The sequence below is a fragment of the Talpa europaea genome (assembly GCF_964194135.1).
Source record: "Talpa europaea genome assembly, chromosome: 10".
NCBI classification, from domain to species: Eukaryota; Metazoa; Chordata; class Mammalia; order Eulipotyphla; family Talpidae; genus Talpa; species Talpa europaea.
In genome coordinates, this window is record NC_140077.1 from 18,281,821 (window position 1) to 18,305,104 (window position 23,284).

The following is a 23,284-nucleotide window of genomic DNA, read 5'->3' on the forward strand; positions in this document are numbered from 1 at the left end:
GCATCAGTGAATGGTGCTGTTGGACGGCTGTGTTTTCCCAGATGGTGCTGGTAACAGAAAGAATATGATTAGCTTTGTGGAATTTCATGGTAGGGGTTGGGGGTAACTTTTCCCCCTTTTTTAAATAATGTTTTGAGGAGTTGCCCTGGAGAACTGCTGAAAGCAGAGAGGCTGATGGACGTTTTTGGTCATGTCAGCCGAGGACAAGATTATCCATGTGAGCGAGGGTGTCTCTCCCCGTCAGCCGTCAGCCATGCTGCAGGGTTCCAGGGCTGTCCTGCCAGAAAACGAGCAAGGGGCTGTAATCACAAACAGGCCGGGATAAGTTACAACCAGAAGTATTACTTTAGACTCTTGGCTTTGATGGGGAAGAATGCAGTTTTCCTTGCCCCTCCTCCTCCCGTCCTCAAGTTAAACAAGATCTGTGAAAGTTATAGCTCAGGGCCTTAAAGAGAGGCCAGAATTCAGTGTAGCCAAGGGTCTCAGAGGCCCTGCATCAGAGCCCCCTCCCTGACCACTGCTGGCCTGGCCCATTTGCTGCCCCCATTCCTCCTGGGGATGAACTGGAGAAGCCCATCTTCCCAGAGTCTGTCTCATCTACCTAGAGAATCCTCACCTCTGTCTTGCCCACCAACCAAGTGTGCACGTTTAAGCTGGCCTTCTCTGTGTGTTTGTCCTGTAGCTAGCACTGTAGGGCAGGGAGGGGACCGGGGAGGGTCATGTGGGAAGATAATGAAAATGGCTCAGCACACTGGAGCAGACCTTGACCAGTCCATGGAGTAACAATACTGGGGTACTCACCCCTTCTAGCCCCAACCCAACCCTGGGGGCCAGTTTCTCATTCCCTTCCCCTTGCCTCCACCAGCTCCTCCTAGACAAGCATCAGATGAGCTCCCTCACGCTCAGAGATACATAGCGCTGCTTCCCGAGTGCTGACAGGGTGAGGGACGCGCTTCACAGCACTGGTAAGGTGGCAGACCAGGGCATGTGGACACCTCGTCTTCACTGTCGGTTGTTTTCAATAACTGCCCCTTGGAGGAGAGGGAGGAGACTGATCTTATCACCGGGACTTTGCACACAGAGAATAAGCATCCATAGGTCCTGCCCCATTAGGAGCACCCCATGGTTCTGCTTCTGAGCCCTAGCCCTGTGTCTTAGGCCTCACTGCACAGCCAGATCTCACCTCACCTCCTTGGACTTAAAGGGCCTCCACTTCGGTGGGATCACATTGTCCTCAGTGCTGATTTGGCAGCTGGGAGAGTGATCTAGGGCCCCAGGGATCTCGCCTGCCCTCTGTACCCCCATTTCTCAGCCTCTGTGGGACCTTTCCACCATCTCACTCTTGAAGTGATCTCAGGGTTGGGGGTCTGGATGGGGTCAGAGCCAGGCTGGACGGAGCTGTGGTCCAGAGAATGGGACAGAGAGGGTGGGTGATAGAGACAGCCACTTTCCCATGTAAGGAAATGGGCTGGGGAGCAAAAGCCCATGATGCAATGTTGCTCAATTCCTGGGGAGTTAAGTGATAGCCTGCCATGTCTGAGAGCTGGAACTCGGCCAGGTGTCTTGGGCCTGTCACTGCCAAGGCATATTTGAAGGGGACACTGTCATGGCCCATCTGGATGCCCTGTCTTGTTATTTTACTTCATTCAGGCCTCTTCACCTTAGACTCACTTCTAGAACAGTATTCTCCAAGGTGGTGGGATGACCCCATGGAGGCTGGGTGATGGGAGTATGAAAGGCAGGCAAGGCCAGTGACTGCTCAATTTCATCCCATCTCTCAGCCATCTGGTACCAGGATCTTTGTACTGGTACCATGCTGGGATGCTGATCAAACACCGAGCTTCCTTCTGAGTGGAGAAAAGCAAACCAAGCAAGTAAGGCAGGATCTGGAGTTCAGGTATTCTTTCATTCCCCAGCCTCTGTATCCTGTGTGCCAGGTACTGGGGCATCGAGCTGAACAAGGAAGACTTGATTCCCATGCCAGGAAGCTGACTGTCTAATGGAGACACTTACCTACTTCTGACTTAGCTGAGAAGACCCCATTTGTTAGGATGTCATGAGATAGAGCTGTGACTCTGCAGATCCCTCCTCTTTGGTCATTGGGGTAGGGACACCAGAGATTGTCACGGAAGAAGTGGGAAGAGCCCCAATACTCCATGGGCGTCAGTGATCACAGCCTGACCAATCATGTAACTGAAGCTGCAGCAGGTCTAGAACAAGACATCCAAACCTGGGCAATCTCTGGGCATCTGGACTAGAGATGCACCTGGCTTGGGTGCGACATTTTCCCTTTGCACTGGAGTAGGAGCTGAACTAGATCAGATCTTAGGAACTAGGACAACATAGTGCCCAGAAGGAGAAGAGACAGGAAAGGTAGCCAGGCAGGAAAATCTCAGGGAAAGAACCTGTTCCCAAATCACCATGAGCCCATAGGGGCTCCAGGAGAGTTCTCCCAGGACCAGGGCATTTCAGATTCAGGTTAAACCCATTTGCTGCTTTCTGGAGACTGTTAACATCAGAAACAGTCAAAAACATGGGGAAGGCAAGAAAGGGATTATTGATGTGACACCTGCATTCAGATAGCCAAATACCTTGTTGCCTGTGATCTCTTCCACTGCCTAGAGAGCACAGGAGTCATGACTTCCATGTTACAGGTGAAGAAGCTGAGGCCCAGGGAGTTCAGGCAATTTACCAGCTTCTTCCCCATCCACTTGCCTGTCTCCTGGCTAATCCTCTGCAATTCCCATGTGGGGCACCATGATGGGGAAGCTATATGGAGTGTAGCTTTCTCCCCACCCTCCCTCAGGGGGGTTGGAGGCATTAGGTCTCTGGGTCAACCTGTTCCAAGATGAACCCACCAAGGAGGAGGGCTTTGTGCTCCCCTTATAAGAAGCTGTCCCAGTGGAGGTCCGTGGGCAGCTTTGAACAGGCTTGGGAGGGGCCGTGGGGGCCCTCTGCATTCCTCCAGGAGCCTCACCCAGGTTGTGCTCGGTGTTTGGCCTGTAGGACCTCCCTGAGCTTTTGCTTTTCCATTCCTGTGAAGGGTGAGGTCTAGATGAAAATGGCCCAATCAGGTATATGAGCAGCTGCCAGAGAGTTCACGAATGGGAATATTAGCTTACTGGGTTATCTGGTGCTGGTGAGGCAACAAGCAACAAGAATCACCAGGGCTTGAGTCCCAGAGTGCAAGTCCTTGTAAGCTGTGAGTCAGAGGTACCTTCTGAATTTGGGAGTTGGAGGAAGGATGCTGGGTTAGCAACCCTGCACTGTAGCAGGGTAGCAAGCCCCTGGGCAAGAGGGATGAGAGTTGAGAGAAGATGCCACAAGACACTGACCCCAAATAATGAGAACAAGGAACGCCAGGGGGAGTAGGGTGTGGATGGGGGACCAGGGAAGGAGGGGGATGCCATGGGCCCATCTATCCTTGCATTTTGTTGTCAACAACTGCTTACCAAGCCGCTTCTTTGTCTGAAACACTGAGCCAGGCAGGGTGTCAACAGTAAGACTTGGCCTTTGTCCTCAGAGAACTCTTGGTCTAGCTGGGGAGACGCCAACTCAAACCCAAGGTCAGGGTTCTGGGGAGCACAGGGTGAGAGTGTAGCGTCCCAGCTGGTGAGGAGTGGTGACTTTGAATAGGTGGTGACTTTGAAAGATGAAACCCAGGCACAGTGATGGATCTGATGACTTGGGGGCTTCGGAGCCTATGGGATATACATCCAAAGCAAGAGAAGGGATCCCTCCTTGGAACTCAGGCCCTGTGAAAGACTTGTGTGTAAATCCCACTCTGCCACTGAGTTGTGGGCAGGGTCACTTGGAGCCCACATGGCTGTCGGGAATGTAAACTGAAAGGAAATTTTCAAGCAGCATATGTCTTGTCTTTTCTCTAATAGACAAGGATGGGCAGTAAGTTTTATCCAGGGAAAGCTAATCCATCAGGTTCTGGAGAATTTGTGAAAACTAACCCCTGCGCTACCATCTGCCTATAGCTTGAAGACTTCACAAAGCATTTTTCTCATGTCCTATCTTATAGTAACTGTGCATGGGTAAGTAGGACAAGTGGCCTTGTTTCTATTTTTCAGAGGGTTTCAGAAGGGTAGGTGACTGCACGAGGCCTCAAAGCTTGCTCTAGTGGCCAGGCTTGGATTTGAACCAACAGGCTGTGTATTCTTAGCCCAGGGTTCCTTCTGCCAGATCGGTGTTTCTCAGAAAGTGGGTCAGAGGCTGTGTGTGCTGGCTGGACACAGCATTAAATGGCATCCAGTTCTCTCTCGCCCCACATTAGGTCAGTCATTTTGGGACTCCTGTGTTGTTAATGTTTAATGATGTTTGTTCATTCATTTGCTTGTTTGACCAAAAGAAAATCTGGCCCTAGACTTAGTATCTGGCTAACTTACCATAATGTCTTGCATTATCTTGGTACCTTACAAATCCATAGTGTTGTTCCATTGTATGTATTTTTCCGGTGGTTCTATTTATGCTAAGGGAGACTACATTTCTGCTTAGTGGGCCATGCAACAATGTCATTGACATAGGATTTAGGTGTTTTTGTTCTTTTTTTTTTTCAAGTTAAGGAAAGAATTTATTGTTTTTTTTTTTCACATATTTTATTTTATTTTTTTTAAATAATAAATTTTATTTTTATATTCCCCATACAATTGCAACCCCCCCATTCTGACCCCAATCCCTCCCCTCCTGCCCCCCCACCCCCCAAAAAGTGTATATATATATATATATATATATATATATATATATACTATGGAATATTACTCAGCATTCAAAAAAGATAAACACATGCAATTTGCAGCAACATGGATGGCGCTGGAAGGGATCATGCTCAGCGAAATAAGCCAGAAAGAAAAAGAAAAATACCGGATGGTCTCACTCATAGCAGGAATCTAGAAAACTTAAATAAGGGACCAGGAAAATAAGTAACTATAAGAAAGTTTTTGTTCTTTTTTTAAGAAAAACACTAGTGCAGGTGCTACTCAGATAACATTCATTGGATGCCTAGTGCTTACTCTAATGCCTACAGTTGGGGAAATGCAGTTACAGGACCCTAAGTAGGGCACTCCTGGGTACCCTCCTCCTCCCACAGTCTCCTGGGGTGACACCAGTGGGTCCCAAATTCCAACCAGGACAGGAGCCTGGAAAAGCATTGCATTCGTGGTGGCTGCCTCCCATACCGCGGGGAAAAATCCACGTTGTCAGAGAGCTGTTGACGTCAGGCGGTGCAGGGTTTTGCAAGGCCCCTATTTAACATTCCCCAGAAATTAAATAAGGAGAGTTTGGAAGGAGGAATGCCCGAGACAAATTGTGGAGTGGGTTACTTTTGTTTATGGAGATGATCCTGAAAGTTGAAATTGTCCCCATTTTATTTTTGCCCCAATTGAAGTGGGGCTGAACTCGGCTAAAACGGTGGGTGGGGTGGTCAGCCTATGGCTATTAGTTGAAACAATCTCAATTCTGGGGCCAAGAAGCCTCCATTTTTAGCAAAGAGAGAAATGGGGGAAAATACACAAACTTAGACATCGGACCTTCTTAGGCACTAAAGTAAAGATAACCCCTCTGTTACAGACGCCTGCTCACAGCTACCCCGGGTTCCCACAGCTTTCTCCAGATGGAAATCCAAATACAAACCACCCACAACCTTGCTAGGTGCTTTCCATTCTTTTTCACTTCTCATCACCACCCTATTAGCACGTTATTGAATATGCCCCTCTCGCTCACCATTTGTATCCTTCTGGTCTAATGCTTGTTTCCTAAAAACACAGGCCCAGCAATACCATGGAGCAGAGGTGACTTAACATGGTAGAGAGCGGTGCTATTAAATTCTCCGGCATCACACAGAAGAATTTGCCCCCATTCAGTTTTCTTCTAAGCCTTCTGATTTATCTCAGCTCGGTGGTCGACCGTCTGTGACCCTCCCTCATGAAACTCCCTTTACCCAAGACAAGCGGCAGACATGGCATGGCTCAGATGTACTCCGTGGCTTTGTTCCCTGTAATTTTAGGGTTGGGGCCAGCTGTCCTAGCTATTTATTCGTGGTACTGAGCCAAAGTTTCCTAAACAAATTGTTTTCTTGAACTTAACCAAAAAAAAAAAGGTGGATTGTTTAAATATATATTTACCGTGTGAACCACAGTGTACGCTGTTCAAGGATATGCCGGAAGGCGTGCGTGGTGCGGGAATAACTGTGGTTTGAAAACTGCTGATCCAAAGCTCTCTGCCCTGGCAGAGCCTGTGGCTGACAGGACACTGCATCAGCCTGTGTGCCCTGCCTGCCCTGTGGGCTTGAGGGAGAGGCGACCTGGAGGTGTGGCCCGAAAGCACCCATCAGCTCCCTCCTCTTGGAAGCGGTAGGGGCAAGCGAGACGGCCATACCTGTGACTCCTGAGAGAATCGCTTCTGCTCTGTAGACCTGGGTGGAATGGAGGATAAGGAGACAAGGGGAGGGGTGGCCCTGGCTCCTCTATCAGATGGAAATTTGGTGAGCTAATAGAAAGGGCAGATCTTGGTCTCTCTCTGCAAAAGCACAGACAGCTACAGTCATTTTTAAGGGGCACCACATGACTGTTACACTAGGAGTCAGACCTGGGTGCGAATCCTGGTGCTGCACCTTTCTAGCCAGACACCTCGGGTGAGTTGTCCAGTCCAGCTATTTCCTAGCTCAGTCTAAGATTTCATAGACTTGGGGTTGAAAGTGTACTGAACTTAGAATCCCCCCAAACTCCAGGACCTTTCTCATCCTCACTGCCAAGTAGGGTGACCTCTACAACCTCATTAGGTAGCACCCAATATTTTGGTATAATTATTAATAGCACCCACCAGAGATTCTAGAAATTGGGACGGCAAAGTATAAGATCACTGTCCTAAGCTATGTCCTTTCATTTCGCTATTTACTGCTTTTCACCTGTCAGATTTGACCTGTCATGACCATCTGGTCAGGGCTTGTTCTGGCTCCTGCTCCTGGCACAGCTTTGGCTAAGTGCGTCAGCACCACCAGCACAGGCCTCTGTCCTCATCCTAGGACTGATCAAAACATCCCTCAGGACCCCCTTTAGGTTGTAAGTAGCGCAACGGCGTGCCTTTGAACATGGTCAGTCATCAGCTGTGAATTGATGGGAGCTGGCTTGCCGCCCCTGGTCGAGAAAGTCCCAGGTCTGGATGCCTTAGCTGGGACAACTCCAACACCAACAGGACCAGAGTGAACTCTGATTGGAGCCCACGGTTTCTGGCTGCTTCCTTCCTGTTAAGTCTTTCTGTCCAGCTCTGCCTTTGTCATGCTCAGAACCCCTTTCCAGACCCTCCATCCATCCCCAGGGAACCCATGCCTCACATGATCAGGACCAGCCTGGAGGTTACTCATCTCTTCTCTGGAATTCACTTCTATCTTTGAAAGTTGAGACCTTTGCCCATTCTGTCCTCTGGCCTTGCTCCCATTGCTGAGTCTCCCAGGACTGCTGTGGCTGCCTGGCAGGCTCTCTATCAAGTGCTCTTGCACCTTTTCTCATGGGCAGCTGTTGTGAGCTCACCAAGGGCAGCCTGGCCGTGCCCACCACCCTTCCGGGCAGCACCACCCACTCTGAGCACCCTTCTTCCTAAGACCATTCTGAGCCTTTGGGATCAGAGCCACCCCCTTTCATCTCTTCCATTTATCTCTTTTCTGGAATATCAGGGGGAATGCTCTTTTGGTTACCCTTCTCCAGGGGTCCACTTCCCAGGGGTCCCACTTCCTGTGGGAGTCTCAGTGGCTCACCCTCCCTGGTCTCTGTTCTTCCCCGAGGCCCATGCTCCAGCCATCCTCGAATGCCTTCCCCTCTGTGGTCACATCTGGCTTATTGTCAGCATCATTTACAATCATGATTATCATCATTTAAAAAAAAAACAATCCCTGTTTACATCTTCTGTCCTCCCTGAGCACCTTCTGCTCAGGAATCTCTGGCCACAGGCTCACAGTGAGGTAGAAGGGCAGTGGTGTTGAAGATGAGTGCCGAGGGCCCCTCTTGTTTTCATCTAGAAAATCCCCGCCATGCAGCATTGGGAGCCTTGCTGGGCTGGGCCACATTTACTCCCACTGCCCTGCTATGCTGCTCCTACCCCCAGACTGCCATCTTCTGCCCCTCCAGACCTCACCTGGGCTCTGAGTCAATTCTCGATCTCTAAGGATTCTTCCCTGACTACTCGGTTCCAGGAATCAATAGTTCTTTCAGCCTGTGTCAGTGGTCTGGGGCTGACTGGGCACTTGCTCTGTCTCATGATCATCTTCCCTTCTCCACTTCATCCTTCCCCCACCTCCCACTCATGCCAGCACAGAGCTAGACCCATGGTTTTCAATAGAAACCTCCCAAGGTCAAGGCCAAGTGATAGTGACACCAAGAAGCTCTCTCTTTCTCTGAGACCCCAGACACTAAGACCCACTCTCCTCCCTACACAGTCATTGCAAGGCATGAAGTCTTGGTGCCTTCTGTAGAAATCCTTTTGGTTTGCTCTTCAGCATCAGAAATAGCTCCTTGGTGCAGCTTGCTAGGAACCAGGCACTATTCCGAATGCTTTCCATGGATTAACTCAGATCCATTTTGCAGATGAGGAAAGAGAGGCAACTGCCCAAATTCATGCAGCCAATAAGTAGCAGAGCTGGGATGTAAGTCCTGGCAGCCTGATCTCTTATGAACCGTCATTCTCCTCAGCCTGTTGTTTTACCATGTGCCCCTCCACCTGTGAATGCTCATTAGCCAGGCCTTCTCCTGGGTGCCTCAGCACAGCCGTAGCCTGCCTGGACCCATGACTCGGCTTCTGGGCCCTTCCGTGAGGTGGGCAGGCTGAGCCTAGTCAGGGGAGGTGGCAGCAGCCCAGCTCTTGCTGTCTTCTTGCCATGGACTCCACGGAGCCTTCCAGACTGTGACGTAGCAGCTTGTGCTAATGGTCTTGGAATCCAGGCCTCAGGCGCCCAGGGAAGGTTCTGGGCCCTGGTGGCCTGAACCTCATCTGTGGGAAGGGGAGGACATGGGCAACAGAGAGGGGAGCGTGCCGAGGGAGGACCAGAAGAGGGGGTCAAGCAGGAGGGCTGGGTGGTGGGAGAGCCTGGGGGAGCCTCTTACCCTCTCCTGTTGGCTCTGGGCTGTGGAGGCCGCCTGCTGTGAGCTGGAGTGTGTCTTGGCAAGAGGCCGCAGTGACAGAGCCTCTGACCAGGGGAGGCCTGGCCATGGGCTGCTCAGCCTTTCGCTGTTCTTAAAGGCACAGCACGCCATAGCGCACCACAGTGGCCTACGTGTCTGGTGTCTCTGCTTCCTCTCATGTAGAAGCCTCAGGTCTGCCCCGAGGTCTTGGCAAGTGGGTTAATCTGGGTCCAAGACAGGAGCAGTCCCTTAGGGGCCGGCCTTGTGCCAGGTGTGGTGCAGTCAGGTGGCAACACTAGTGACATGTGCCTGGCCAGCCCCCAGCATCCCCACCTCTCAGAATCTCCAGGCCTCTGCCATTTGGTGCTCACAGATTCTTACTCTGTCCCCTTCTCCAAACCTGCTCCAAGAAAAGAACATGGGAATGCTGGACATCCCACCTTCCCAAGGGAGACAAAGCCTAGGCCAGGGACATTGTTAGTGGAGGCAGGTGTTTGGGGCCTGGGGCCACTCCTGCTCTTTTCCCTAGCTCATCCCCAGTGCCTGCACCCCACTCCAGAACCTGTGCCTAGTCCTGGGCTGGTGGTAGCTGCACAGATGCTTAGTGCTGAGTTAACTGTGCTAGGCCTTGGGATGGGGGGACTTGGAGTCACCTAGAGGGAAAGAAAAGGTGAGGCCTGGAAGTCACCTAAGGCTGCTGGGTTCTCCCAAACTTGATATCCTCTGGGTTGCACTCAGGACTGGTGGGCACAACTGTGCCCACCCTGCGTGCCGTGCAGGGGCAGGCGGGGAAGGCATGCCCACGGAGCCCTGCCTGTGCTGCTCTTTGCAGCACCCCCGTGCCTGGAAAAGGCCTGAACATGCAGGCCAGGTGCTCGGTAAATATTGGGGTGGAGAGCTCCTGGTTACTCAGTTCCTCATACGTCCCTGATGCCAGGCAGCACTGTAGACAGAGCATCCTGTGATGAGGAAGCTCAGAGAGAGTCAGCGACCTGCCCCAGGTCACCCAGTCGTATGTGCTGAAACCAGTGTCCAAACTGAGGTCTGTCTTGGAAAGACAGCTAAGAGGCATCCATGGAATTAATCCTGGACAAGCAGTGCAGGATGGTGGGAAGAGTCCGGGAGGAAGGCACCTTGAAGGACGGGGTGGAGAGTGGGGTTACATGGGGAGAGGAAGGAGCAGGGACCCTCCCCCTCCAGCGGTTTTGTCCGAGGCTGTGACCTCAGCAGGCTTTATTAACATCCTAATTGTGTACAGCTGGCCTCCTCTGGCCCTAATGAGCTCATTATCCTCTCATTAAGGAGGCCATTGTGGCCTGGTCACCCTGGGGAGAGCGGTGGCCTGGGAGTGCCCGTCACTTCCTGCTGCCCTGGGCTAAGCCCAGCCCTTCCTAGAGAGGTTAAAGCCCCGGCTTTCCTCATCCCTGTGCACCCCTCTCCTCTCCCAGCCCTCCCTTCCCCCCTCCGTCCCCCTGTTTCTCTAGCTCCACCCTTTCTGTTCCTCTCCCAGGGCCAGTGTTGGGAAGCCCCAGTCAAGGTCCATTTGAGAGGGCTTTGTAATTAGCCACACAGCTAATGATTATGCTCTGCCAGGATGAGATAGGTCTGGCTTCTGGGCCTGAGCCTTTCCCTGTTGGGGCTGGGGGCTCCCCATTTTCCCACCTGAGATGGATGGTATAGAGGCAGGAATGGGTCACAGTGCAGGTTTTCTGATCCAGCAGACCGGGTAAAGGAGTAGTCCTGGAGCCCTCAGTGGCTTTTCAGGCTTTTTGGGGGGTTTACTGGTACACAGCAGGCAGGGGTGCTGGGGGGCCGGGAGGCTGGCAGGCCTCCCAGCCCCCAGCAAGTCTTCACTCTATCTAGGCTCTCCGGCCTTCTCTGCTTTTCTCTCGGCTTCTGCTGCTGGCGTCCCCATGATGCCTCCCTTAAAAGCCCCATCTTAGCCCATGTGAATCCCATCTACCTATGCCCACACCCTATTCCAGGTGTCCACCATCAGGCATGCATTCAGGACCTCAAGGATCCATCATCTATCCTGATGGTGGGAAGGCAGAAAAGCCTGACATTTTGTCCTTACCCTACAGATGGTATCCCTGCCCTGACCTGGAGGTGCTGCCTTCCCCTCCCTGTGCCCCCAGAATTTTGTGAAGTGGGTTGTTAGCAAGACCCCTTGCACAGGGCTGGCTGCTGTGATGGCGGACATTGCTGATCTTTCTGGGAATTGCCTCCTGGGGACCAGCCTGGCTGAATGGCACTGCAGACATCACCCCGACTCGGGGGGTGGCAGGGGCCTAGGATGAGGCAGCTCTTAGGGAGCTGGCTAGTTTGAGAGACTTCCAGTTGACGTCCCCAATCTGGGAGCTAAGCCCCAAGCCAAGACTTAGACACCCCATAATAAAGGCCTCTCTGGAATGTCAAGTGGACTCCATAGGGTTCCTCTACAACATTTAGGGAGTTCCTGTTCAAAGGAAGGGATGGTAGTCCCTCCCCTGCCCCACATCTGAAGGGGAGATCTCAGCATCCAGGAGCTCCGGGGGTGTAGGGTAAGGTAAAAAAGTATCAGGCTTTTCTGCTCTCCTGCCATTAGGGTTGATGATGGATCCCTGTGATCCTGAGTGTATGCCTGACGGCAGGCACCTGGAGTGGGGTGTGGGCATGCGTAAATGGATACACCTGGGCTGACAGACTGGGCTTATAAGGGCAGCGTCATGGGGACGCTAGCAGAGAAAGAGGGCAGAACAGCAGAGCGAAAACAACGAGAGCGACCAGAACAAGAGAGAGAGCGAGGCCGCGAGAGAACGCTGGAGAGCCCAGATAGAGTGAAGCACCCCTGCCTGCTGTGTACCTGGTAAATCTGAATAAAAGCCTGAAAAGCCACCAAGGGCTCCAGGACTCCTCCTTCACCTGTCTGCCCCATCATAGAGAACCTCCTCCATCCCTTCCTGCCGCTATAGGAGGAACTTCCCTGAGCCATAACCTGACTTCGCCAGAGCCTGACTGCTGGACTGGGGTGCAGGAGTAGGCTGCGGGTCTCTCCCCATCTCCTGCTCCACCAAGTTCCCTGTTGCTCTTCCAGGGTTAACTGCTCAGGAAGAGGCTGGTCTGGCAGCCAGTCTGGGAACAGCTGTCCCCATCTGTGGCCATACTGTCAGTCCAATGCCACGTCCTTTAGTCAAATCTCACTGGACTTCCCAGAAACAGATGTTGGGAGGATGGAAGAGGAAGGCAAGAGGTGGCTCAGGCCAGTCCCTGGGCATCCATGAGTGCTGGCCCTTAATGCTCCATGAGTCCCGGGGCATCCATGAGTGCTGGCCCCTCACTCCATGTGCGGGTGACTGTATCCTCTGTTCAGTGACGCTCAGAGCTTGTTCAGTGGGCCTCTGCTGTGTGCCAGCCCCGTGCTCTTCCTTCTATAATCCTCACGTAACCTGCCAGGTAGGTGGTGTTCTTACCATGATCCAAGCGAAGAAGTCGAGGCTCAGAAAGGTTATGTCGCTCTCCTGAGGCCACAAACACAGAAGTGGCAGCAAAGGGATTCCCTCAGATCTTTGGGTCCAGCACGTAGGGCTTGCCTCAGTTTCCTCATCTGCTGAGCTGCTTGCTACAAGCCCAGTTCTGCTCTGGAGACTAAGTAGACATGGTACTGGTCGTTCTCAGAGTGCACAGCAGTTGTGAATTGCGGGGTTGATGCTTTGGACACTAGGATTTGGGGAAGTCCAGAAAGGACTGGCTTCCAGAGGAGGCAGGCAAGAGAGAGGTGACTGCAAGTCCTCTGTCCTAGGGAACTGTGGGAGCCACCAAACGGGAGCCATGCTGAGGATGCCAAACACCACCACCTGGCTGCTAACAACTCCAGTTTTTGAGCTTCTAGTCTCTACTAGGCCCTCAGTTCAGCTACTTTTATCTCACTTGTTCACTTTGACAACCTGGAGTTTATTCCCACATCAGGAAACGGAGACTGAAACTCAGAGAGGTTTGGTAACTTGCCCAAGAGCGCACAGCTAGGAAGTAGCAAGCCGGGACCTGACCTTCAGTCTTTCGGCTGCAGAGCCCTAATTATTACTCCTTCCCCCAGACGACCCTCACTTGTGCATGTGATTCTCCATACACAGCCCTCCTCGTCCTGTACTCACAAGCACATGCTCACAGCACAGACTCACTCACATAAGTGCCAGGGACGCTTACAGAGTGTCAGGGCTCAGGAAGACGGGTTCTCGGGGTCGCCTCCACCCTTGGCACACAGACATATGCCTCTCCTACTCCCACAGCCATTAGGAATGTAGGTCTTGGGCTGCCTGCTGGGTTTGAAGTCCAGCTCCACCTCTCATAATCCAAATCTGTCTCTGCATCAGTTTCCTCATCAGTAAAGTGGGGGTGATGATGATGATGATAGTAACACTTCATAAAATTCCTGAAGGTTAAATAATGAAAATTAGTGCCTGACCCCCAAGTGTCCTCAGAGTCTGCCATAATAACCCTGCATAATACATGCATGCACAGACACACCTTGGTTCCATGTACACATGGACCCACCCACACAAACATGTCCATGGACATGACCTACCTTCCATGTGCTCAGATACATAACCTTGCCCACACCTACCTCCACTCATGCTCAAACTCTACAGTAGGGGACACTGGACTGGAGGTGCCCCTGGAAGGCCCGCAGGACTCACTGATGCCTGCACCCTCTGGGCCAGCTGGACCACACCCAAGGTGGCTCAGCCCTAATTGCTCTTGGTGGGGCAGCCGTGACTTTGGTCAGCAGACTCGGTTACAGCAATTGATGTCTGAGCTGCTGGCATCTGGGAGAGGCCTGTCAGCAGCCCTGGGAGCCTTCCCCAGAGGTCTGACTGTGTGGTGCATACCAGTGCTCCCGGGAGGTCCACATGTGCTGGGTGGGCACCCCTGCCCACATTCACTATGCCCGCCTGGGTGGTGCTTGTGCCTGTCCATCTTTGCTCAGTAGAGGGGCCCACAGCAAGCAGGGGCAGGAGGGACTTGAGACTTGAAACCACATGCCTGACTTTGCACATTTCAGTACTGGAATGTGTCCAGAATAGGCCAGTGTCCTCAGGCAAGGTTGGCAGGGGCGACCACACCATGGAGAAAGGAAGGCCTCAAACCCAAGTTTGGGGGTTCACTTGGTTAGAGAGATGCTCATGGTCAGGTGATGATAAGGTCTGGGCTCCCTAGAAGTGACTGGTATAGCAGAGATTCCAAGGTGGGAAGGACTCAGCCCTCAAACAGCCACAGGACACCCCAGCAGTGTGAGGCTCGGGCATCAAGCTGCCTGCCCTGCACTCTGAGCACCTCTGTCACATTTTTGGCCCCTCAGCAAGTCTCCCCAGCTCTCCCCAGCTCCCACTGAGTGCCAGGCCTGAGCAACAGAGTTAGGAGGAGGATCAGGCCCATCCTTCCCTGAGAGTTAGTTCTGAGCCAACAAGTTCAGATCCATCCCTATCTCTGACTCCTGGGCAAGGGAGGGAGCAGAACATATGTGAAAGGGTTCCCAAGGGGTGAAGTAAGGAAGAGGGGAGACCTGAGTCCTGGGATTATGAGGTCCTTGGAGCCAAGGACAAAGATCTGTGCAGGGGGCTGGTTCACAAGATGGCTGTGGAGAGACAGGGGGAAAACAAGAGGTCAGCCATTTAGTGGACTTATGTGGCATCTGAGCCAACAGCTCAGAGGTGATTGGGCCAGCTCCCCCCTGCAGAGGGACCTGAAAACCCAGAGGGGCAGTGACCAGGCCAGTCCTCCGAGCCAACTAGGCCTGGGCCTCCAGAATCCCCACCCCTGGTCCATGCACTTGCTCACTCTCCTTCCCCCGCAGCCCCTTTCAGTTTTTTAGATGGTGGTTTTAGGTTCACAGCAAAATTAAGGGAAAGGAAAAGATACAGGCACATATACACCCTGCGCCCCCACACACGCAGCCTCCTCCATTATCCACATCCATCACCACAGCGGTGCATTCACTGCTGCTGGTGACCCCACAGGGGCCGACTGACCACCCAGAACCCACTGTTTACTTAGGTTCACTGGAGCTGAGTGTTCTCAAGAGCACTAAGCCGTGAGCCCACTGCGTGGATGCAGATATCCATATGGATAGCCTGGGGTGCTTCATGTGCTCTGCAGAGCCGCCAGCAGGGAGTTAAAGGGCTCCCTAGAAAGGGTGGGGTGCAGTGGGCATTAAGACTAACCACAGGCTCTCGGCTCTCCCAGGCCAGCCACACGGGGCAGTGAGGACCTAGTTGAAGAGCCAGGAGATGACCTTGGTTCTGAGGTCCTGTGCAGTGATGGGACTATTCTCTGATCCTCTCCATTGTCATCACGGCTGCCCTAGGGCAGCCATTGTGGGCAGTGATGGGGCCACCAGTGTGCCCAGGGAGAAGCGCTGGGGCCTCTTGATGGAAACAGTGTGGATTTGGGGGTGGTGAGCTGTCATGGACAGAAAAGAGGGTCAGTGCCAAATTGCACCAGGGACAATAAAGCACCGGAATAGTGGGGCACAGAGACAGAGTCCGTGGAGTGCGCCTCTGGGAGGGGCTGAGGGCAAGTAGAGTTGGCAGAGTCCCAAGACCCAGGTGCTCAGGGTACTCTGTTTAGTCTCGCTTGTTTGGCACACCAGCGTGAAGGTAACACTGACCATGATGGGGAAGAGCCGTGGGCCCCGAGCAGGTTCCCAGGAGGCATTTGTGCCTGGACACCATTGAAAGCAGAGAAAGTGGCCAGGCCCCAACCTACACCAGTGGTCCTGGTGGGTTTGAAGGCCCCTCAGTGGTCTGTGTTCCCTTGGTCTTTCCTGCAAGGCCGTTTTCACATGTTGGACATACCATTATTTCCATTTCATTTTTTTTTTTTAAGGGTATTTTTTTTTAAAGACCTCAACAGATTCCATTTTTTTTTTTTTTGAGATTTATTTATTTATATATATAAGCAGTGGGTACAGTCAGAAGCGCGGGAGGGTGAGAGAATTCACCAGAGCCAGAGCCGGGAGCAGAGCAGGCAGAAGGACCGAAGTACACTGCTGAGGGGAGCAGCGGGCGGCAGGAGAGGTCTGCGCGCCATGTGGGACCCTCCTCCGGTGGCCGGGGAGCAGCCGGGGATCGAACCGGCGCCGCAGAGGCCGCGGGCAGCCTCGCAACCCAGCGCTCAACCGTTGCACCACTGGGGAGACCCCCATTTCATTTTTTAACATTTTTCATCAAATATTTGCGTGTGTGGAGGGTGGTCCGGCTGGCCCTATTCTCAGGGAATATGCTGGTTACCTCCCGTGGGCAGGCATTTGCCCTGGCCCCGCTGTCTGGCTCTGCGTCACCCCCGCCTCCCTGCACCTCCTCCCCAGGCTGCCCTCCCCTGGCTCTCACCGCTTTCTCCCTTGTCCCCTCTGCAGGCTGGTGGTTCGTGAGCACCTCTGAGGAGCAGGGCTGGGTCCCTGCCACCTACCTGGAGGCCCAGAATGGTACTCGGGATGACTCCGACATCAACACCTCCAAGACTGGGGAAGGTAAGGAGATGGGTTCAGGGGACAGGGGAGCAGCGAGACAATTAGGCAGCTGGTGCCTCTGACCCGAGGAGTGAATCCAGTTCTTTCTGAGGGTGCCCTCCCACTCTTCTCCCCCTGAAACCCTCAGAATCCTGCAAGTGAGTGGGGTGTGTTCCAGCCCCTTCCCTGGGGATTTCATGTTGCCACCACTGGCCCAGAAGCTCACTTCCTGCCCCAGACCTTTTCCTGCTGGCTGCCATGTGGGGCTAAAATTAGAGGGGACATTCCCTTGGGGTGTAGACCTCAGGCTTTGGCAACTGTGGGCAGAGACTAGGAGGAACAGTCTCAAGGCTAGACTCCCAGAGCGCCCTCCCTCCCTAAAAAGTCCCAGATTCTCTGGGGCACCTCATAGAGACCTGCCTTTGCCTCCCCTGCCCCCCTCTGCATGGCGGGATGACCCCAAGGACGGTATGCACACAGCTGTGCGTGCACCCTCCTGCTCAGGCCTCCGCTGGGGTGTCTGTTAGACTGGCTGAGGGCGCAAATGTAGAGGGCAGGTCTGTGATTCCTTTCTCAGTGTTACAGGAGCTGGGGGACAGCTCTGGCCCTGGCACCATCGCTGATTAATTCTGATATGGTGAAGTTTTTCTGGGTCTTGTTGCATTTCAATGAGCCTGTCCCTCTCTCCCCACTTCCCCAACCCACCACCAGGCCTGGACAGCCTGTCTGTGGGCTCATATTCCCCCAAGCAGCCGGCCTGAGCCCAGTGAGCTTCAGCCACCTCCCAGTTTTCGCTGCCTGCTTCTAATGACTTCCAAACCTCCCATGTCCTGGCAGCAGGCACATTTGCCTAACGGTCAGTGGGGATGGTCCAAATGGGCATGTCCGAGCGCCGGGGGGATGGAGGCCTGCCACCCAGGACTCAGGTCACTCCAGGCCTGCCCGCCCAGCCCCATTCCATGGTGCCCAGGCCAAAATAAGCAGCACACCCTGCGCCAGCTCCTTATTCATCCTTCCCCTAAATGTCGGCCACTCAGCAGGCGGTTGGAGCCCCGCCCTTCCTCCTGTGTAAATGCTTTTATTTCAGTCCTTGACCAGAGCTGCGGCCCCTGCAGTGTGGACAAGGCCATGTTCCCTGGGAAGGGCTCGGGGCTTCAGGCCGGGTGCTCAGCCTCGCCTGACTGCTCCCCAGCCCTGCACCCCAGCTTGTCTCTGGTGCTGTTGTATGTCTGCAGCAGTGGAGGGTCTCGGCCCCGCACACTTGTCTAGGGTGTCTCCAGTCACCAGGCCTCACCTCCCGCCTCATTGTACATTTCGCGTGCCAGGCTGCTCAGCACTCACGGCACCTAGAGCAGACCGAGTCTCCGACTGACTCCCAGAGGCCCCTGGCCTGGTGCTGAAATGCCCTCCTCACTCCCCCTGCAGGGCACGTTGCCATTCCCGCTTTCCAGAGGCAAGAGCTGAGCCTTCCGTTCAGTTGCGTGCTTGTCCTCTTAAGCCTTGAGCTCCGCCAGCCTCCTCTGTCTCATGGTCTCCGCTGTGTCTTCACACACATCCCCATCAAGCACTGGGCTTGTCAGCTACTCCAGGAGAGGTGTGTGTGGAACTGAAGCCTCGCCTGGGAAGGCAGTGCTGAGAATGAGACCAGAGGGGTGTTGGGTAGACGTTGAAGGACCCCAACACAGAGTGGGTCCAGGGCCAGAAAGAACCTGAGAGGTGTGTGGACATGGGTGCCAGCCTGGCAGAAGACAGTGGGCACTTGGCAAGGAGCAGTAGGAGGTTGTAGAGGACGTGGACCTTGAGAGAGGAAGCCCTGGGCAGTCACTGCAGGTGTGTGTGTGTGTGCAAATACTTTCCTCTGCAAGCTTTTGCTAGACCCTCACCCATCAGTACTCCTGGCAACATTCAGGCAGCTTTGAATTCCACCAGGACTCAGTATCCCAGGCCAGGGACCCCAGCAGCAGTGGTGTGGCTGCCAGTCTTCTGCACCTGCAGCCAAATGACTAGCCCAGCCTGGTCCCCAATCTGGTCTCCTCTACCCCAGTCCATTGCCGCGCCGTCCTAGGTCTGGAGCCCTGTGGAAGAAGCCTTAACCCATCAGCCTCCTGAACAGTTCATGCTTCGTTGCTCTGGAAAGAAGAGATGATTAGCTGTTTTGGTTTATTTCTGTTATAGACACTGTGGTGTATGTTTGTGTTTCTCCTAAAGTCGGGGTGCTGCATGGAATTCAGAGATGTTAGCGTAGGAAGACTGGGGTGGAGCTGAGACCCCGTCATCCACGGACAACAATGAAGGTCCAAGTGCGACACTGACACGGGGCTTTAGTGACAGGTCAGTCGCCGCTCAGAGGTTAAGAAATGGAGGTCTAGAAAGGTATCACCTCCAGAGTCCCCCAGTCAGTTTGTAGCAGAGCCAAGACTAGAACCTGGGCCCAGCCTGTGCTTCTGTACCCCATGGCCCAAACTTCCTCTCCAGGGGGCTGGCGACCCTCCCTGCCCCATCCAGGCCTTCCACATTATTGGCAGGCTCAGGGGGTGGTGGTAGGGGGCATTGGCAGGAAGACAACATCACAGAACCAAGAATCCAAGCTCTGCAGCACAACTGCCCGGACCTGCATGCTGCTGACGTTCAGGTGTGTGATTCAGGGTTAACATCCCCAGGCTTCTGGCTTCCCGTTTCTTAAACAGGGTAGTGCTGACACACTGCTTCAGTGAGGCTGCAGTGCCCCTTCCAGTGGTGTAAACGGGCCAGGGCTACTTGTTGCTAAGGTGGGCCTTGCCTGGACGTCAACAGAAGCTCCTCTGTCCCCACGAAGCACCCAGAGGCCAGGTGTCAGCTTCTCCTGTGTGACTCTCTAGGACCTGGCATGATGCAGGGCCTCAGTCCCCTTGTCTCATTTCACAGCAGGCAGGTGGCGCCAACCACCTGAGACAGAAGAGGCTTAGCGAGGGACAGCCGGGGGGACAGAGCAACCTGGCTGTGAACCTGGACTAAACTCACACCTCCTGGCCTTTTGGCCAGTTCCCTGTTCACAAGAGGCCGGTCAGACAGGCCTCTCACCTACCAAAAAGAACTTCCCAGGAGGCTTGGGTAGGGGTTGGCTCAGTGAGTCCCTCTCCAGCCCCTGGCGGCCTGGCACCCTGCTGCCTGGTGCCCAGTCCACTGGGCTTGGCCTGGCCCCAGAGGAAGATGGGGCATCTGGAGCAGGGTCACAGCAAACAAGGGGACCCCATGCAGGACACAGGGACAGTGGTCTAGACAAAAGGGAGAGGCCACAGAAAGCTGGGATGGCAGGTCCCCTGCTGTGAGAAACCCCGAGGATAATGGGCTGTAGAGGAGGCGGCCCGAGGCCTATGTGTCCATCTGTGAGTGTGTGTGTGCCTGTGTCTGTGCGTGCGCACACGTGCATGCATGCACACATGTGTGGTTGCTTCAACACAGCGGTCTGTGTGCCCTGGGTGGGCAGAGACGCAAAGCCTGTGCCCTCATTAGACTGAGTCCCACAGGGATGACTGAGAACGCAGAGAGAGAGGCCCACCCCGAGCAGTAAGAGCTGTAAGCCCCAAGAGAAAGGGACCCCAAGTCTCTCCTGGTGTATGGCTTGTCCCCTGCGGAGGCACATTCGGAGGCAGGACAGGTGAGCGAGCGGGGGCAGCAGACGGAGGGCGCTGTGGTGCAGTGTCCCCTCCTGACACAGCGCCGCCCGGCAGGACCCCTTCTGGGGCTGCAGTGACCAACTGTCCTCCTGCCAGGCTGGGGCCCTGAATCCTTGCCACCTCTCAGGCCCACGGGGGTTGACTTCGCTCGAACTTCTCCCATATGCCCATAATGTCACATCTGCCCCATCCAGCAGACACGTGCCCCTGAGGCTCTGTCCCAGAGATGATGACCCAGGAGTCATGACCCAGGAGTGTCACCCCTGCCCACCCTCCCCCATCTCATCTCACCCTCATCTCCATTCTCTCCGCCGGTTCCTGTCGGCCGCGTTCCCATCGGCATCTCACACACAGTGTCCAAGAGACGCAAGGCCCATCTGCGGCGCCTGGATCGCCGGTGGACCCTGGGCGGGATGGTCAACAGGCAGCACAGCCGAGGTGACCGCGGGCGCCAGCTTCTCCTCACCCGCAGCTCCCGCCTCTCTCACTAACACCTCTCCCTGGGCTCTGACCTCCCCTGTCCTGCAGCCCCTTCACCAAAATGTACCTTTCTCTTGCCTCCTGCAGCAGGGGGGCGGGGGCTGGGTGGGTGGAATTGGGCACTGGGAATGGGGGTGACAGTGGGGGTCACGAGACTTAGGTCTTGGTTGTGGGGCAGCTGGACCCTAAGAAAGGCCACATTTGCCCTGGATGCTGCAGGCTCAGGCTGAGAGCGCTGAGCCTATGGTTGTCCCACTGGTCTCTCTCTTCATCGCCTCCTCCCTCTGAGAAGGTGCTCCCCTGGCCAGAGCTGTTTTAGCAATTACTTAGGAACAGAGTAGAAAGAAGGACCAGCCCACAGCCCTCCTCTTCCAGCCAGCTGCCGGGAAACTAGAGGGGGAGCAAGAGCCAGACCCCTTGCAGGCTCCCTGGCAGGGCAGCCAGGGGTTCCAGGTTCCCCAGCACTAGCCTTGGCACTTCAGGGGGGCTGAGCAAAAGGATTCCAGGGAGGCCCTCCCACCACATAGGCAGATGGGGCCCTAACACAGCTGCTGGTTGAGAACTTTCTAACTTAGGGGCCTTCCAACATCCCAGAGCTTGGGAGGTGCGGGAGGATAGGGGCAGGTCTCTGAACAAACCCCTAAATGTCTCCAGGGCCCCCAGGCCAGTGGGTGGCCCAATTCTCCTAACTCCTGGAGAGCTCAGCGTGTGTGCTCCAGCAGGGCCAGCACAGCTGGAAGGGTGGCCTCTCCAGAATAGCGGGGATGCTCCCTGACTTGGGCCCCACCCCCAAAGTTTGTCCCTGAACAACCGTGAGACCATGTTTGGGTATCGGCCTCGAGCCCCAGGCAGAGGAAGCCTGAACTCCAGGGTGGCCACCACCTGGGACTGGCTCAGCCTCAGCTCAGAGCACTGGCTCTGAGGAGCCTCGCCTGTCCTGCGTGTGGAGGGCGGGTGGACCCTAGAGGCTGATGCAGGGCAGAGGCCCAGGCATGGGAACAGCAAGAACAGCCTGAATGTAAAGCAGAGACTCCCTGAAGCTAGAGGGGCGGGCTGCATTACTGGGGGGGTCAGGCTGGGACGTAGCACAGAGCCTTGGTGGCAAGAGAATGGGATGCTGGCCTGGAAAACCAGCAGAGAGAAAGGTCCGGCCTTCCCCATCCCCTCCAGCATCTGCTCCAAACACCATGATGCACCGGCCCTAAACAAAACTGTCTCCACAGCCACAGGGACACACAGACACACGTTGCGGGTGCAGCGCTGCTGCCCATCGTGTCCCACCCCCACCAGGTATGGGTGTGTGTGTGCACCCTCAGTCCTGTGCTCTCACCACCCCAGGGGCACACATGTAATCCCACTCATGCAGCCACATGCGGAGGGTTCCTGGGAGACGCTGTTTATAGTCACAGATGCACTGTCACACCCCGTGTACTCATGTACGCCACATCACACGCATACCCCCACTGCAGTGCTGCAGGTGCACATGTGGCCTCATACACAGTGCCACGTACACAGCCCCTTATGCCACATGCACACGAGCAGTGCAGTCACAATCACAGGCAGCGATGCATGTGGACACAGATACCCCACTCAGTGCGTCAGCCTGTGGTCACTCCTACATATACAGAAGCAAATAAAAGCCCACGCTTCTCTCCCTCTGTCTCTTAAATAAGAGCGCTAAACAACATAATTTCCCAGTCTTAGCCTTATGGACTGTTAAATCAGGCAGCCAAGAAAAACTTGCAGAAAGTTGGCAGGGAGAAGCTTCTCTGCAAGCAGCCGAGCTGATCGGGGGAAGCAGGCAGTGGGTCATATGTAACGAGACAAGAGAAAAGCAGTGCTTCCCCAGGGCCTCCATTCCCTCAGCCAACCAGGCCTTGGAATCAAAAGGCCCTTGCAGTGAGGTTGGGTAAGTCGTGGGGGCCGGGAGGGGAGCCCGGGAGACTGCTGACGGAGGGGAAACTGTTTGGAAAGAGGAGGCGTCTGTGGTTTGGAAACTGCAGGGCTCTCCAGCCCCTGCCTCCAAAACCAGAACAGGCCTGTCCACCTCCCCCCACCACCCACCCACCCAGCAGGAGGCCTGGCCAGCCCTCCCTTTGGTGGCTTCAGCCTAGGCCTCCCTGAAGCCCTGGGATGCCCCCCAGAACTCACAGGCTTCTCCTTCCTCCATTCCATTATCTAGAGACCCCAACCAACCCGAATGACTTGGTCACACACTGAGGCCATCTCTGGGCATCCCCTTCATGGGTCCCTGGAGGGCTTGTGGGCCGGGTCTACATCTCCCTCGGGGAAAGCCTCACCCTGGGGCCTGAGACTGCATGGCATGTGTTGGTGTGGAGGTAACCCACACCTCAGAGTCAGCCTGGCAGAAAACCGAGCCACCAAACAGACAAGTTGGAAGAGTTGGTCTGGCTGCCTTGACCCACCTGGGCCCAGGGTTCTGAATTCTCATCCTGTGGAACCTGCACAGTGACAGGCAGGGCAGGCCTCTGAGCCGGCCAGACCTCTTCTGGGGAGCCCACAAACTTCCAGACATCTGTGTTCAC

At 54.6% G+C, this 23,284-nt stretch overlaps 1 protein-coding gene across 4 annotated transcripts in view; it reads left to right on the top strand.

The window, feature by feature from the left end:
- The window catches only part of SH3PXD2A (SH3 and PX domains 2A), a gene marked incomplete at both ends in the record, with an annotated part of 203,516 nt that overhangs the window by 166,201 nt on the left and 14,031 nt on the right, over window positions 1-23,284 (top strand). For 2 of the 4 annotated variants that reach the window (XM_084244648.1, XM_084244649.1), the window contains 2 exons: window positions 16,510-16,623; window positions 20,613-20,696. In XM_084244648.1, coding sequence (XP_084100774.1) covers window positions 16,510-16,623; window positions 20,613-20,696 — 198 coding nt within the window. The remainder of the gene's footprint in view (window positions 1-16,509; window positions 16,624-20,612; window positions 20,697-23,284) is intronic. The other 2 variants (XM_084244650.1, XM_084244651.1) reach the window with 1 other exon arrangement.